Source organism: Aythya marila (assembly GCF_965140915.1).
Source record: "Aythya marila genome assembly, chromosome: 1".
Taxonomy (NCBI): Eukaryota; Metazoa; Chordata; class Aves; order Anseriformes; family Anatidae; genus Aythya; species Aythya marila.
In genome coordinates this window covers 156110090-156127418 of record NC_139042.1, presented here as the reverse complement: position 1 = coordinate 156127418, position 17329 = coordinate 156110090, and the positions used below count along the sequence as shown (strand labels likewise).

General features: G+C 34.1%; 1 protein-coding gene across 1 annotated transcript in view; it reads left to right on the top strand.

The window, feature by feature from the left end:
- Positions 1-6982: 6982 nt before the first annotated feature.
- Positions 6983-17329, top strand: part of SLC6A15 (solute carrier family 6 member 15) — a gene marked incomplete at both ends in the record, with an annotated part of 31804 nt that continues 21457 nt past the window's right edge. Inside the window, 3 exons of the mRNA XM_082752960.1 lie at positions 6983-7271; positions 16279-16436; positions 16930-17056. Coding sequence (XP_082609086.1) covers positions 6983-7271; positions 16279-16436; positions 16930-17056 — 574 coding nt within the window. The remainder of the gene's footprint in view (positions 7272-16278; positions 16437-16929; positions 17057-17329) is intronic.

Below are 17329 nucleotides of genomic sequence, written 5' to 3'. Positions count from 1 at the left end.
ATTTACTTATTGATAATTCAGATGCATAGAGGGAAGAAAATTAAGGTCTTAGGGCAACTATATATCTGATAATGTCTAATTTTCAATACTACATTTTGAAACTTAATAACTTCAGTGCTTAAATTAATTAATATATTTTCATTTCCTCTCCCATCTGAAAAGTGTGATAAGATTTTATAATAAAATCATGGTCATGGTGTAGTTTATATGGTTAATATAGAAAATAGAGATTTTATTTCATGTTGCTGACAGTTATGACTTTTTTACTTCACCAGTGAAAAGTGAAGTATCTTCAGAATTGCTAGCATTATTTCACACAACTTCAGCTGGAAGAGCAGGATCTACTAAATTTGAGTTTTCTCCATTAGAATAGGAATTTACAGGCAGCACACCCCCCAAGTCTGTGAAGTATTTCAGTGAAGCTGACTGAGAAGAAAATGCTGAGAAATCTATGAAAGCTGGTGAGAAATTACTGTAAGATGAATAAAGTTCAAAGATTACATGCAATGAAAAAAAAAAGGACATTCAGGAGCTCTAGGTTGTTACATTCTCTCTCAGATATTTCTCTTCCGATGTTGATGTTGAAGAAACATTTCTAAGAAAGAAATCTTACTCTTCTTATAAAACCATTGCGTTTTTCTTAAAACTGTAGGGTGTTCTCCAATAACTATACTTCAGGGAGACTAGTCTGGGGTAGAAATTTTAATCAGGTTCTTGATGCATGACTGGAAGAATGTTTTATTGAAACTGAGAAAAAATTTCCCAGTAATATTAAGGAGACCCAATGTCACTGAAGTTTGTATAACTATCCATATTTACAGCAAGACTGAACTTAACCTTGTGTCTTTAAATATAGTTGATTGTGAGAAGAAAATGCTGAGAAATCTATGAAAGCTGGTGAGGAACTACTATAAGACCAATAAACATCAAAGGTTACATGCAACAAAAAGAACAAAAAATAATTGCTATAGTCTAAATGATTTAACTTTATAGAGATAGTGGAATCAAAAATATTCTTTTTGTTGTTGTTTTCAAGTTTCCCATAACCCACAGGTTTTTATTTATTTATTTATTTTGATACACTATAATGTATTATCTGTAGTGTGCATTAGTATGTCTCAGATACATTTATCTACATTTTTTAGTGATATTAAGTTTCATTGCACAAAATATAATTATCTTTCATTATCGTAGGGTTAGGTACCTCTTGAATCTATTACTAACAGGCTGCATTAAATGGGCGAGGGCGAAGTCCTGTATCATGTAGTTTGATATACTGAAGAGCAGAATAATGTCTGCTTGAGTATGTAGGTAAAATGGACTTGACTAGGCAAAAAGAGTATGGTGCATATTCTTGTTTCCGCCAAAAGACATAATGCTGCATTGCAGCACTAATTCAGTCTGTTAAGTGCGTACTGTAACACAATGCAACTCTTGCTGAAATAATTATCTGTCTGCACACAGATTCCCCAAGAAATCGCCATTCTTCACAGTTCAGTAATCCCACAAAACCAGGTTTGCAGTCTTCTTTCTCTCTTATTCAGACATGACCATTAGCTGCACCAATTATCTGATTCCTTTTTGCCGAGTCACAGCAGTCTTTTAGTCCTCCCATTTTCTGTATTGGTTGTTTCAATACACTGCCTAGATTTATAAGTTTCCTTTAAGGTGCAAAAGCTCCTCTTCACTTTGGCATGTAATTTCATTGACTGAAAACTTTGACATGAATGTCAGTCAAGATATTTTCTGAATGTCTGCCATGGTGAGCGTTTTGGCTTTTAGTTCTGTGTCCTGTACTGAATCACCCATTTCTTCAATTGGAGTCAAGGTGGAGGTTTTGTCAATAGGAATATATAAGCTTGTGGTAATACTCATACACTGTGTGCTGCAACAGTCTACCCTCAAATCTGAGAGATATATTGCTTTTTGGTATCCCTCCAGCATCATGGTCGTATGTTAACTGCTTCATCTGAGAAGATCAATGAGCTCCAGAGAAAATAACTTTTTTTTTTTTTTCTTTAACGTTAAACATTAAATTTAAAATGGTATCCATTCTTTCCCTTTTCTTATTTTTAATGATGGTACAGTAGCTTATTAAGACTGCTAGAAGATTTTTTTTTCCTGAGCTTGTTTGATATTCCTTTATGAAGTACAGACACATTTATTTTCCTTCTTCCAATTTAGATGAAAATTGAAACCATTTTTGATCAAAGATTTGAGGATTATTTGTCATTTGTTAAAATCTGAATGTAAATAATTCTACTGAGATGCTTTGATCAGATGTAAAAACATGATAACAGAAATAAATTACACTATGTTAGAAGAGAATGGAGGGTTTATTGGACATTCCTTTTCAGAGAAGAATGCATTACTTTTCAAAATGTAAAAATAGTCATGTTTTAATTTGTCAGAAAAGCATCTCTTAGAAGTTCCTTAATATCAGTTATATCAGTTGTTATTATGGCATTGTGGGATGTTTTACACAAAATTGCTTTAAGAATGGCTTTTTATAGTGGCTTGTTTGGTAATTGCAAGAATTACCAAACAAGGCATGGGGCAGTTGTACTCATTCTACTTTCAAATTTGCCAGTGAGTGTTTTTTATTTTTTTTATTTTTTTTTTTTTGTACCTGTTTTTCTGTACAGGTTTGAAAGTCTCCAGCATCATAACTAAATTGTTTATTGGTACTATGCAATTGAGAAAACTGGAAGTACCGTGTTGGTCTACTAAGTGTCTATATATTGGCACGCAGATCTGACAGTGTCTAATGAAAATGTGTCAGAAAGGAATCCCTCACTATATCCAGAGTAAAGGTGAACAGGAACAGGCAGGGTTGAACAGAACTATTACAAATCCCTTACAAGAAAATACATATAAGAAAAATTAGGAGAAAAGAGTATGCAACAGAATGTTTCTGAATGTGTCTTCCACTCTTTTGGCTCACAGAATTCCTGTGAGTACTACTGCAAATGCCTGCAGTTTGGTTAGCAGAGCCTTTGCAGGTTTTATCTCCCTGTGCTAGCATTTCAGAATTTGTTCCTGAACCTAAGTAAAAAGCTGTATAGCAAGCTAAGCTCCAGATCTTCTAAGGAGCTAATTTAGGTCTGAATTCCATATTGTAAGGGATTATTATTGCTTAATCTGCTAATAATGTGGCAGTCTAATCAAGTTTATTTCTGCATGCTGATCCATTACGGCTTGATTCTTCTCCCACAGAATAAAATAACAAAATTCCCACTGTCTTCTGAGAAGGAAAGTTTGGGTCTTCAGTTTTCTTGATGTGTCAGAGAAGACTCACTGTTTTATCTTTCACTACCAGAAAGAAATAGGAATATTTACATATCAAGAACAATACTAGTAAAACATCATAAAAATCCAGCTAATTTGACTTAGCAACTTGTTTCCCCAAATTTTGCTCATGCTAGCTCAGATTTTGATTACTGTTAATTCAATGACTTTTTTTTTTTTTTTTTTCTAAATTTCTCTTAACTGAATTTTGATACTGTTCAGCAATTTCTGCTCTTCTAAATTCCCTCAAACAATAAAGACAGTTGTCAGGTCAATTTAAGATTAATTTTGGAGTAGAAGGATTTTACATAAGAAAAGGGATAGCATCTTTCTTTTCTGCTTTGAGTTGTGGAAAAGTCCAGAGAAAAAATATATTCTCTAGTATATGTGATAATAAAAATTTCCTTTCAATGTTTTCATCTGACGTATGACATCAGTTGAATTATGAAAAGGGTGGGTGAAACTGCCTGGAAACCAGAATTAAATCAGTGCACCTAATTCCATGACACAGATCTAATACAGAAAAACAGAACAAACAAAACAAAACACAACAACAACAACAACCAGCAGCTTTAATAAGGCTAAGTTACATTTTAGGCATTTTACTTCTAATCCAAAGTGCTGGTAGTCAATAGTATCGTGTAGTAATAATTTACCATATGTGGCAAGATTTAGGAGTTGGAGCTTAAAATGATGACGGTAATGTCTGAGTCTATTCTACCAAATTCTGTAACTTGTTGGTAATTGTGGTGGTTTGTTATGTACATTCGTTAATGAGATCATCAAGGAGAACCAGTCCAATCACATAATGCTGTATTACTGTAGAAGTCTCTGTAGAAGGTAGCTAGCACTGGAACTGAAAGAACAATTTAACAGAATTTGGCATGATATTTCCTAATTATTACTTGATGCTAATGAAGAATTTCAGTTCTGTACTTGACTAGAGCCAAAGTATGTGGGAAGCTAAAATAGTGTTTTATAGGTAGAAGTGCTAATGTTCAATAGTATGTTACAAAACAAAGCTTGTTCAGTGATTCCTGATTAGCCAGCTCTGCTGGTGAATAACTTAACTAGGTATCTCCTTATTGAGCCTTTACTCAAGGGCATTCATATCCAGACACAACTTGAGCGTTTTTTATTTGCCTTCTGTATGGTTGATCAAAGAAACAGGCTTCTGTGTAAGATTCTTGGGATGTGTGCTGGGAGTTCCTAACATAGAGTCCTTGCAAAAATCAACTGGGACTGCATTTTGAAGTACATCTAATGGTACTGTCTGCTGAGGTAGGACTTCTTATCTGGCTTAGCACAGACTCTTCTAGTACAGAAAACAAATTGTGAAGTCTGACAGTTGGAGACCACTTGTGAATTTGTGATGTATCCTGAAAGACGTTAGCAGTGTAATCTTTAATGCAGTCTGGACAGTGAAACATACTGAATTAGAAAACCAATACAATCAAAAAACTTGCATTGTCCCAGCAGTCTGCTGAGCATGCTTCTGGCATTTCTCAAATATTGCAGTCTATACTGTGATATTGCTATTGATAACAGCCTGCTTAATGGAAAGTTAATGAAATGCAAATTAATATTGCTAGGGCTTGATATTTTTTATTTCAGTTTATTGTGAAGTGTAGCAATGCAGTGACTCATCTGTGAGAGCAGCAGATAAATCATATTGCTGCCCTGCAAATCACTATATCTAAAACATTGTAGACCTTTTAAAGTATTTTAATAAGTTATGATAAATAGCTGGTCTTTCAGACTGTAAATACCATTTGTTGCTTACAGTTTGAAAAGGATTTCAGACATACAGACAAATACCGATGTAGGTTCACCAATGCAACTTTCGTATTAAATACTTGTTTCATTTTCACTTGCAATCCCAGAGTTTATTAGTAATTACTGCAACTGAGAAGCTGAAGTAATTTACATTGGTGGTTCAAAAGGAAAGGAAAAGTTTGGAATGTGACTAGAAGTAGTTGAAGTACAAGAGTCCCAAAGCTCCATTAGGATTATTTAAATGCTTCAACTGTATTATTAGTTATTATAAATGCTTCAACTGCATTACTAGTGTCCGTATCCTGGTTCTACTTAAATATTTCAGTCACAACTACTGAACAGCGACTAGAACAGGACGTAAGGTGGTATGCCAGAGGTGTAGATGGTGAGAGGAGACAGTAATGGGAAGCAGAGAAAAAGTGACAAGGCAGTGACTACAAGTCTAGGGAATAAATGGGAGGAGGTTAGAAAGGAGTGCAGTATGCAACTGGAGTGAAGTTTAGTTTTAAAATGCTAGGAAAATATTGGAAAGGTAATTGTCTTGTCAGCCATGAGGCTGGTGATACTTTTGTTGACAAAGGTTTTAGTTCTGCTTTTCTGAAGTATCTTCCGGATAAGGTGCGGGCTGCATTCCAGTGGCTTAACTTCTTTCTGTGTGATCTGTCACTGGACTCTCAAGCAGCCTTGAGGTGCTTGATCTCATGAGATATTGATCAATTATGATAACCAATTATTGTGCTATTAGTCCAGTAACATATACAGTTCTCAGCTATGTATGAGTTCAGCATAGGGTACCGTCTTCATTCTACAGACCAGATGATGCAGCAAGTCCATAAGCAACACCTGAAAGTTCCCAGGTATCCTGTAACTAATTTTTGATTCTCATCAGTTAGGAGTTTTGGTTACACTCCTCATGTAAATCTATTCTCACTTTAGGGTTTTGAAGAAGCTTAACACATAATCTAAATCCCTTTTAATACTCTTAATTGTGCAGATGGCTTTACACATATTAGGTTTGTCCCATGTGAATAGTGGAGAATTTTTTTTTTGGTCTGTACATGCACATTTGAAACAGTACGCTTTTTAAATGGGTTTGGTTACAGTTTCTCAGATGATTATGTATGGTTAATTATTTCATATTTCCAAGAAACTACCTAAAACATCAAAGCTTTGAAGAGATGAGCCTCCCTCATTGTAAAATGATTGTGATCATATATTCCAAGAAAAAGAATATGGGAGAAAAAGTCTCCCTTCCTTTTGAAGTACTGGGTTCATACTATACATGAAAATCTTAATTGAAGTATGATTTTCAGAAATGGCTCCCAAAATTTAATATACTTTGTTTAAACTATATTTTTAATAAACTCAGCAGCTAAAGTAGAGATATTGTGAGGAAAGAATGGAACTGGGTTCCTAAATTTTATATAAGGTTCATGTCCCAATGTGCCTACTAAGAAGAATCTGGTTATGCTGCCAGATTGAAATATGAAAAATTAGTCTATCAGTCTAAACAAAGCCCTCAAGTGAATGAAATGCATTTTATACAAGTATTTAAGACCAATATGTGAACTTAAGTCTTACAATTTGAAAGTAGTTTAATATTCCTTTCTTCTCTTTTTGTCCTCAAATCAGAGATAAGCAGAAATAGGTAAAACAGAGCATATGATTTCTTAATTTTCTTCTGCATGGTATAATAATATTCTTTTATTGTTACTATTATTATTCTTCCACAGATACTTTCAATAGGACAAACAATCGGGAACAGAAGTGCTTATTCTGATTTCCTACTATCAAAGACTCAGTCTACATCATAAATCTATTTCTTCAAGATTTTTGTCCAAGCAGAGGGAGAGCTTTCTTCAGTGCTTCTCCACCTGTTTCAATTGAACTTGACTTCTGTATTTTTCTTAGAGTACAAATGCCTAAGAACAGCAAGGTAGTGAAAAGAGAACTAGATGATGAGGTCATTGAGTCTGTTAAGGACCTTCTCTCTAATGAAGACTCTTCAGATGATGCCTTTAAGAAGAGTGAGCTTATGGTTGATGATCAGGAAGAAAAAGATGTAGATGTTGAAGAAGGCTCAGATGTGGAAGATGAAAGACCAGCTTGGAACAGCAAACTCCAATATATTCTGGCACAAGTTGGATTTTCTGTGGGACTTGGGAATGTGTGGCGATTCCCATATCTGTGTCAGAAAAATGGTGGAGGTAAGTCTTGTGATAGCAGTAGCTAAGTGATGAAGCTAACCTTTAAGATTTCAAGGTTAGCACAGATAATCACAGTAAAACCTGCTATGGCTTGTCAGATTTTTCTTTTAATTTATGCCAGAGCCTACGAGGAATAAAGCATATTCTTTTTATTTAGAGAGACATACTGGCTAAAGTAAGTAGTAGATTCTTCTTAGATTTCAGGGCAGAAAGTTTCTTACAGTTTTTGAAATGAACTTAACCAGGGGTTAAGCAAAACCATACTAGGTCTTTCGGGAGGGGTTGCATTATTTAGGACCTGGTTATCGTTGTGCTAAAATGTTCTGCATTGTACTTGCACAATAAATCAAACCATTAAATATTCATCTACTTTAAAGAGCAAAGCAGTATTCAGTCTTTAGTATTTAGCAGTACTAAGCTTCACAGTTTTGCTTTTTAATTGCCTTTAGCTCCTAGGCCATTTTTAATAGATAATTAATTATATAGATAATAAAATTTACATTAAGGAAATATATCTGTTTGTTCTGTTACATGGTTCTATTTTCCTAAATAAGTTATCTATCACTTAAAGTAATAAAATCAAGCATTTTATTTATTAGCTCTATGGTCATGAATGTAGAACGAAGTAGTTGACTGGAAGTTTTCCTCCAGGTTTAGTGTTTTATCCTATGCTGTACTGTACCCTACTACATTAATACTACATTAATACTACATTCATGTTCATCCTGTTCTAGCGAACTACTTAGCTGAATTTGAAACAAAACTGTTGCTTTTCCTTATACAAAAACTGAAACTGTGTTACAGAACAGAAAATAAAGAGTAACATTTTATTCATGCTGGATTTGAGTAGTTGAATGGCAAAACTGATGTAACTGAGAAATATAGAAATAAGCCTAGAGTATAATCAGAGTATAATTCTCTATATGTTCTCTCATTCAATTTAAACAGTAGAAATTGAGGTTTTACTTTCACATCTTATTTCTCCAGGATAAAATCTAATTTCTTTTATAGCTGTTGTAAGATTTTTTCACTCTCATTTAACTTCCTTTTTGTTTCTCCTTTATTCTGGAGAGAACATCATTAATGGTTGATTTAATGGTTTGTGTGAAACCTTTTTTTTTTTTTTTTTTCCATCTGTAACAGTGATGTTAACTGAGAAAACAGAAGTTGAATGTAGTTTCTCAAAAAACTTATTGTCACTGAATGACAACCTCCTCTAGACTACTAGACAGTATAGACTTGACCACTACTACTTGTTCCATTTGTTAAATTGTTTCAAAACAAACTAATTCTAGTTACAGTTGTAGCTATTAAAATACTTATATTCTATATCCTTTCATTCTAAGTGTGGTGTAAGGATGTAGCTCAAGACTAATGCATTAGAGTGGTTTGTTTTGGATATTTGTGTTCTTTCTGAAAGTCTGCATTTAATATAGTTAGTTAGCGCATTGGATTCTGCTTCAAACCAACAGAAAAAGATATGTTGGTAAGTTCCTTAGACTACTGGATTCATATTATCAGGAGCTTTTAAAGTTACTCTGACAGTGAATGCAAATTTAATTCAGGTCAAATATAAATGTATTAAAAGTAATTATAATTTCACATTTTAAAAACAACAACAAAAACCGTTAAGGGAGTCAGGTATTTCATTAATCAAACTTGAAAAAATAAATATGCAATCATTTTATGTGTACAATGATTTCAGGAACTATATTGTGTAGAATGGTTTGTGGAGATGCAATGTTTTCTACACATGGCCAGGACAAGGAGGTATTTTGCTTTTAACAGTAGTTTTGCATCATTTTAGCAATTTACAAGCTTCAGTGGAAAGCAAGTGATCATTTGAGTGAAAACTTTCTTGGCTTTCAAGTTAACTATAATGCAGGATAGAAAAGATGATACAAAACATTGAAGCATATACGCTGGGGCATGTAGATGGACAGATAATTCTCACAGATGTGTAAATGAATAAGGGAAGAGGGGGAAGGAAGGAGGGAGACGTTCAAACACATGGTAAAAAAAATTACACAAATTTTACTTGAGGTTACAGTGTTCTGCTAAAGAAATGTTATTATATATGTTTCATTCCAAGCAAAATTAGTGTTTTTATACAACCCATTCAAAATATCAGTATCAGAACTGTTTTGTAGTCTTTTGCTGAGGAAGCTTTACTGTAAATTCCTGTTGAAGTCTCTGAAGATAATGTGAACTTAACGGGGATTTTTATTACAACTGCTTCAGAGGAGTATATGGTAATGTCTCCACCTTTAATGATGTTCAAACATTTTTCATTTTCTTCCCTAACTTTAAACAACTTTTATCTGGCAAATACCATCAGGCAAGATGAGTCTAATAAATAGTGGAAAAAACAATAAATGCACTACAAGCTTAAAACAAAAAGAAGGAAATAAAACATAGTTACTCATTAAAGATTTTCCTTCACAAATTTATTCTAACAGTATTCCAAAAAGTATTCCAAAGCCAGTAAACGAAGGTAAACTTAACCATGTAGTAATCTTATTTTTTTCCTTTTTTTTTTTTTTTCAAACTAACAAAACATAAACAACAAAATAAACATAGAACAGACACAGAAAAGTTAGCATGAATGGATGTATTCTATTAGGGGATTTTGTGGAGACAATATTTGGTGTCTACCACCCTGCTTACTGTAGAGATTTTCCTTGTTTGTGGCTATGGTCTGTGTTGTGCCAACACTATTGACATCAGAACTATATTCCACTTCAGTGAAGTATCTGTGTTTGGTTTAGTTGTAACTTCTTTATTGGTACAATGCTACACTATTTGAACATCCATAGATATCTTTCCAATCTCTAGTTTTAGTTCTGGTCTGTAGCATGAAAACAAATTTCCTCCACTTAATTTTTGGAGATCCTTTAGCAGTCCTTCCTGTTGTTTTAATTCATACAAATTCATAAGCGTTTAATGTTATTTTTATGCTTATTTAAGTTACAACTAGACTGGGCAGCTCCTTGCTGGCTTTCACACTTGGCTCTCCCAGAAAAGGTTTATTGTAAGAGGTGACCAAAGAGGCTGGTATGCACCTGTGATGAACTTCACTCTAGTCTGGGATGTAGCTGGAATACAGCAAGTATTAAAAGAAAGAAAAAGGCTGGGAAGAGACTGAGAGCCCTTCAGGGTTCTCATTTGCTTGACTTGGGATAAGAGAGCACCGAAAGGAGTTCTAGGATCTGTGAGTGAGGGGGGCTGAAAGTGTTCAATAAAGTTTTGAGGAACTGACTATAGACTTATGTCTCCTTCAACTTTATCCTCCCCGTAGGTCCCTCTTCTCCCTGGTAGGCAGTGCCTAACCCTCGCCTGGCACTTAATGCCCCTCTTTCACTCTTTGCAGACTAATAGATTAAAAATCTGTTGCTTTCTGAATGCCTCAAAAAGGTGATTTGCATTGGAAATGAGTATACTCAAATTTAAAAGTTTTTGATATTAATCATTTTTACACTACGCCACTAATTTGTTCCTATATGAAGACAAATGCTTTTACAGATAGGCGCAGTTCCTGTATAACAACTTCAAAACAGAATTTCAAGAATAAATGTCAAGTTAGGAAGTAAAACTCAATAATATATAATTATAGCTTTTTATTTATTTATTTATTTGTATTTTTATTTTTGTATTTTAGTCTATATTGCTCTTTGAGCAAAATATAATAATAAAATATTTTTTGTAATAATTCCAATAGAAAATTGACTACTTAGGGTGGACAATATCACATGCTGGTAAAAATGAGCAAAGTTTCAGTGAATTCAGAGAACACACCATTCTTTAAATCACCTGGAGCTGAAGCCAGTGTGAATAGAAGGGCAATAATTAACACAGTATGATAACAAATCATTGTTTTTTAGACACTGATACAAGTCTTTGTCTTACAATATTTAATTACAGAGTCAGAGAGGAGTTATATGAAGTAGGAGAACAGATATAACATCTGTTAGCACCACACAGGACAGTTCTTCCTCATACACTCTGTCCAGTTTGCTCATGCACTCAGTCCTGTTGCCTCCTTTCATTGGTTTTGGTGCTTGTCAGTCTTTGGATTCAGTGGAATCTGAAGTGGTTCAATCCACAGTTCATCTTCATGAATGTGTCCTAATCACATTTGGGCTGTTCTGGATGAGGGAGGAATACTGAAGTTCAGGAAGTTGACAGAAGAGCAAGACACTGAAGATAAACTGGAAGAGGGGAGCAGGAAGACCTTTTCCTGATGATTAACACACTCACTTGTTTTTTGATCCCTATTTTGTTCTCTACTAGTGTACTTTATTTGTTATTTGATGACTTTCTAATACATCGACTGACCTCAAAACTGGGATGACTCTTCCCTTCCTGTTTCTCCATTAAGCCGTGATATCTCTTGTGCCTTCATGTGGACAAGTGATCCTGGCCTTCATCTATATTAGCATGCTGTAGATTCAAAGCTGCCTCAGTTTCCTGTGATTAACAGTGAGCCTTAAAAATAAGCATCAGGTCTACTCAGTCAAACAATGAGGTTAACAAATAGTGAAAAAGTAGACCTATATTTTCGTGCTGTTCATTGCAATCATCTTGTAAGTAGCTTGCACAACTTCCAACTTTTTCAAGCAAAGGAAACATTTAAAGTTTATTCTGTTTGGTTAAAGTAAAAAGTTGAACTCAAATGGTACATTCACATATTAGAAGTAAACGAAATATATTTTGTTTTGTAATTTCATGGGCATTAACTTAATTGACTTTATTTTATTTTGTTTTGTTTTATTTTATTTTGTTAAGATCAGTTGTTTTAATATTTCTGTAATATAAGAAAACAAAATAACTAGTAAATAATGATAAACAGATAAAGGTGTGAGTAGCATGAAGAAATCTATAGAGGATTACCTTGCTAATACATTTTGAAAAGATTGACACATGGAATCATATCAGGATGTTCTATAGTGACGTAGTCTGGATTTTACACTGAAATACCATTAGTCGGAGCGGTTAAGTTCTGTGGGCTTATAAAACCAAAGCAGCTATTTCTAAGAAATACTGAGGAAACAATATATAAATGCTTAAAGACTAAGTAGTGACTAGATGCTAGTCTTGTCTAATTTTAGTGGAATGGGAGCAAAACAAGTATACTCATGTCTTTCCAACACTGATTATGGACTCTGTGACTTTGTTAGTTAGATGTAGATCAATAATCTATAATCAGTGGCTAGAATTCATTGCGATCTTCAATATTAGTTTTTGAATTCTCATTCACCCTATAGTATCAGACTCACAAAATTCCATTGTACCTTATTCAGTACACTGAAGATGTCTGATTTTTACTTTGGAAGCCTAATTCTTCTTTAAAGCTGATTGGCAAGAGGATTTTCATCCTTTAGGCACAGTTTTGTAAGTAAGCACATGTGAACATATTAAAACTGTGAAAGATTACTGACAGGAACTCCATCCTATCAGCTGGATAGACTATAAATATACTGATAAAACCTAAAACCTTTTATTAGAGTTTTCCTGATGAGAGCCGTTAGTGTTTTGTAATTGTGAATAAATTCAGTGTAAACCTTTGGTATTTTGTTGAAAAATCAAAAACAAACAGACAAACAAACAAACAACAACAACAACAAAAAAGCTGTGTTGTGCACAGTACTCCCTATTTCCTGAAATCAATAAATCATCTGTATTTTTGCTGTTAATTCTAGTGAAGAAGTATGAGTTATATTTTTTTATATGTTTTATTTCTTATTGAGATGAAAATATTATTTATATATATATATATGAAAATCAATGTTTAAGGCCAAAATATGCCAAAAAAGTGACTTTACAGTAGAGTAATTTTTAAACTGTAGAAAGCAAATCTGGGGATATTGTACTACAGAATTGTAACCACAATAAATAGTTTATTTGGCAGATGTGGCAGACAATATGTATGTAACTAATTTTAGTATGCTGTTCAAGGCCAGCATGTATAATTTATTGTTCTAATTCAAATAAAAACGATCCTTATTCAATACTGCTACTCCAAGGACACGTTTTCATGGACTGGCAAATAAGAGACATGCTGAACTGTTTCCATAGTAATTCTGTTTTATCATGAAGTAAAGATATCTTACAGGTTATTGAAGTATATCTTGCTTCAAGAGAAGGCTGAAACAAAATACTTGCTCAGAGATTCTGTGGTTTCACATGAATTATAGGACACAGAAACATTCTGAAGCTTTGATACACAGCTGTATATTCTAGCTGTGTCTAAACCACATTGTATTGAAAGCCAGATGTGCACCATTGTCCATTACGTCCTTCTTTTGGGGAGGGATACAAGATCGGAAGGGAGCTCAGCAGGTTTGAGTGATCAGAGGGGCCAGTGTGTCAGGTCCTCTGCACAGTCTCTGTAGTATAGGGATAATCTCTGCTGGCCATCCAGATTGAATTACAGGGTTGTGTAATGTATAATGTAATGTGGATATAACACCACATTTATTTAACTCATTTAGTTGAATCTAATGGATAAATCTTGCTACTTAAGTTGATACTGCACCTTAAAGCACCCACATCAGCCCAGTCTTTAAACATGTGCTTAACTTTGCAGCCTTGTGATTAAGGTTGTGGACTGGGACACTGAAGAGCTGGGTTCAGTTCCTGCTCTAGTGCAGTCATCCAGTGGGATACTGGGTAAGTCATTTAGGCCCCAATTTTTTGAGATGTTTAGGCTTTTCTCTACCTAGCCATGAAACACCTATCTAATTAAGGCATCAGGTATCATTTACATTAGTGTTACACTATTTTAAAAAATGTTGGTTTTCAGTGAATTATACAACCACATTTTGAGAGCTAGTGATGCCTAAGCTTCTGTATTTCATTTACATTGTGAATTAACAATATAGTTCTGTCTCACAGACAATTTTGGGGAATGATGGTGATAAATCAAGGATACTTAATGGTATTATATGTCTTATATATTTTTAGACAGATAGTCATCCTCATTTGAGAATGTTGTTACTCTGTTTCTCAGTTTTCATCACATTTATATCTGTCTCTCTTGTCTCTTTTTACACTGTTAAAAGTAAGTCCTTTGTGTTCATTTCATTATGTGCACATATAAGATGAACCAGAAGAGATGCCAGAGTACTGATTGAGAATATAGCCGCTGTTGCAGGACAAATAATAATTATAATTGCATACTTAAATAGACAGTATATACTGTACTGATATAGGTACATGCAACATAGTATTTGTCTCTGTGAGGTAGCATTGTATCGTCAAAATCAGTACTTTGTTCAGAACATAATTTCTTGAACAAATGCTGATCAAGCATTATCATTGCATTGTCATGCAAATAAATCTCAAGAAGCTACTTCATTGCTAACAATAGTGTATACACTCTAGGGTAAATAAGATCAATAGTTTTTTTTTTTGTCTGGTCCATCAGTAATTTTTCTCAGATTTTCTTCCTCTTCTCTTCTTCCTTATTTTTCTTAGGATCAAGACTTAAGTTACTCCATGCTTTGGATCATTATAAAATCTTTATAAGCAAAACTGATGTCCAGTTCATGAATATTTCATGAAGAGCAAAACAGCAAATGGACTTAAATAGGAGCAGATGGCACCAGAAAATCTGAGGCCTCTGCACAGTTTACAAAATTTTAAATTTTCTTAAATAAAGCCTATTCCATGAGAATAAGCCACCTACCAAGGATATGTAAATTTCACTGTATTTTGATAGATTCATGAAAAAAAAAAAAAAAAACAACAAAAAAAAACTAGAAAGGTGGCATTGAGTAAAGGAACTTAAAGTAGGACTTACCTGGAGGAGGATAAATCCAAAATTCGCTTCTGAACTGTGCTCAGCTTCTCTCTCATCACAGAGGTGAATAGGCTGATTGGACAACTTCATAGCTGTCTCTGGGTTATCAATTTGTAGCCTTGCTTTGACATGTTACAGTCTGCACCTCTTGTGCTTCTCTTACAATGATTGTGATCAACAGACTTAGGCCCTTTGAGCTGGGTGGACAGCATAGTACCCTCCCTATATTGCAGTGTAATTGTCACTTATGTGAAAATTAGGTGCCATATTGCTAATTGCTCATGTCAAAATGTTGTGTTAGCTCTAGTCCTAAATACTCCTCATCAGAAAGGATCAAGTTTGGCTCTGAACTGCCAGTGCACTTAGCATATGGATATATTTTGCTTGGAAGTAGTTTTGCTGAAATAAATGGAGATTCATCCCAAAGTTAGAATTGTATATAACCACTTTCTGGAAATACAACACTGAAAAGGGGATTTGTTTCACTTATATATGTCTAAAGATGAAGTAAGAGTTGTGTTTTCAAATGTCTTTAAGAAGAGCTTGTGAGTACAGGAAGGGGGCTATCTGGATCTACAGTACACCATTTCATTTCCACCTCATGTCTCTGGTATTTGTCTGGAGCCTGGTATAAATGAGCCCATACAGTTCTTTGCTTAGCTGAATAGTATCACTGTTCTGCACACTGGGAAATCCCCTTTTCGAGCATCTTAGGTGCACGTGGTGAGAGGAACACTACAGTCTTCTGAAACTGTGCTGAAGATTGGATGTAATTCAGAGTATTGTAACAGCACAGTATGCTCTGTATTTCCCTTATAAATTCAGTCTGGCTGGTCTGTTACAAACCCAGATTTAGAGTTTCTTTAGGAAATGTTGATTTAGCTCCTGAAAGTTTGACCTAAAACATTTGTGAATATGCCCAAATTTTCATGCGAGCAAACAACTAGATTAGGTAATGACTCCCTTTTAGTAAAGTTTGCCTCAAAATATTACAGTGCTTTAGAAATAAGATATCTCTGTGTTTTTCTTATTTTACAAGATTTGTGGCCAAGATCCAGTTAAAATTACACTTTGCATGTAGTAGAGAGAGCTTCGTCATGAATGACACTAGCTCAAACTTAAAGATATTAGATGGTCTCATATGAGTTGTGTTAGATTGTGACTCTTCCTACACTGTCTCTGATTTCTACTTTGTTCATTTTGTAGGTGCTTATCTTGTGCCATACTTAATCTTGCTACTGGTCATAGGGATTCCACTCTTCTTCTTGGAGCTTTCTGTGGGGCAGAGAATCCGCCGAGGGAGTATTGGTGTATGGAATTATATCAGCCCCAAACTTGGAGGAATTGGATTTGCAAGCTGTGTAGTAAGTTTTTTACCTTATCTGTATGATTTATGTCCAATCTGTGTGATCCGAACTGTTTTGCTACAAGAAATGGACAGTGATCTGTAGCTGGGCTTCAGGGTCAATGTACAATGTTTTTGGAAGATACTAAAACTTATATTAGCACATTAAAATGGTTATATGGATGTTTGTACAACCCGTTTACTAGTATTTTTGTATTTTTGAAATTAAGAACTATGGAACACCTTAGACATCTGGGAGAAAAATAGCCTGTAGAAATATAGGTGTCTCATGATAAATATGGGGAAAAGTGAAAGTGTAACAAATTGACATTAGGCACTGTAATGGTACAAACCATTAAGTTCTTATTTTAATGAAAAATAGGTTCAGTGTCTGATGAGCAGAAATGTGTAAAAGTAAGTTCAGTAGGTGTTTGTTTGTTTGAATTTACAAATGTAGTTATTAAATGTAACTTCTTTATGTCTTTTTTTTTTTTTTTTTTTCTTTTTTATAGGTATGCTTCTTTGTGGCCCTGTACTACAATGTCATTATTGGATGGAGTCTGTTTTACTTTTCCCAGTCTTTTCAGCACCCATTACCATGGGACCAGTGTCCTTTAGTTAAAAATACATCGCATACCTGTAAGTCTGTAATATATTAATGTTTTAAAAATCATCCAAATACAAATCTACTCATTAAGTAAAAGCAAGTCTTTCTGCTGAATTTAACTGGATTTCCATAAAGGCTTACTGGAGAAAAAAATATGATTTTTTTTCTGCTTTCAGAACTCTCTCTTTAAAAATATATATATATATATAAATATATTTGCACACATAGTTGGTTGTTATTAACATAACTGAAGAGAATCAAAGAGAAATTTTTGTATACAAAACTGATATTGAATTTTAATAAGA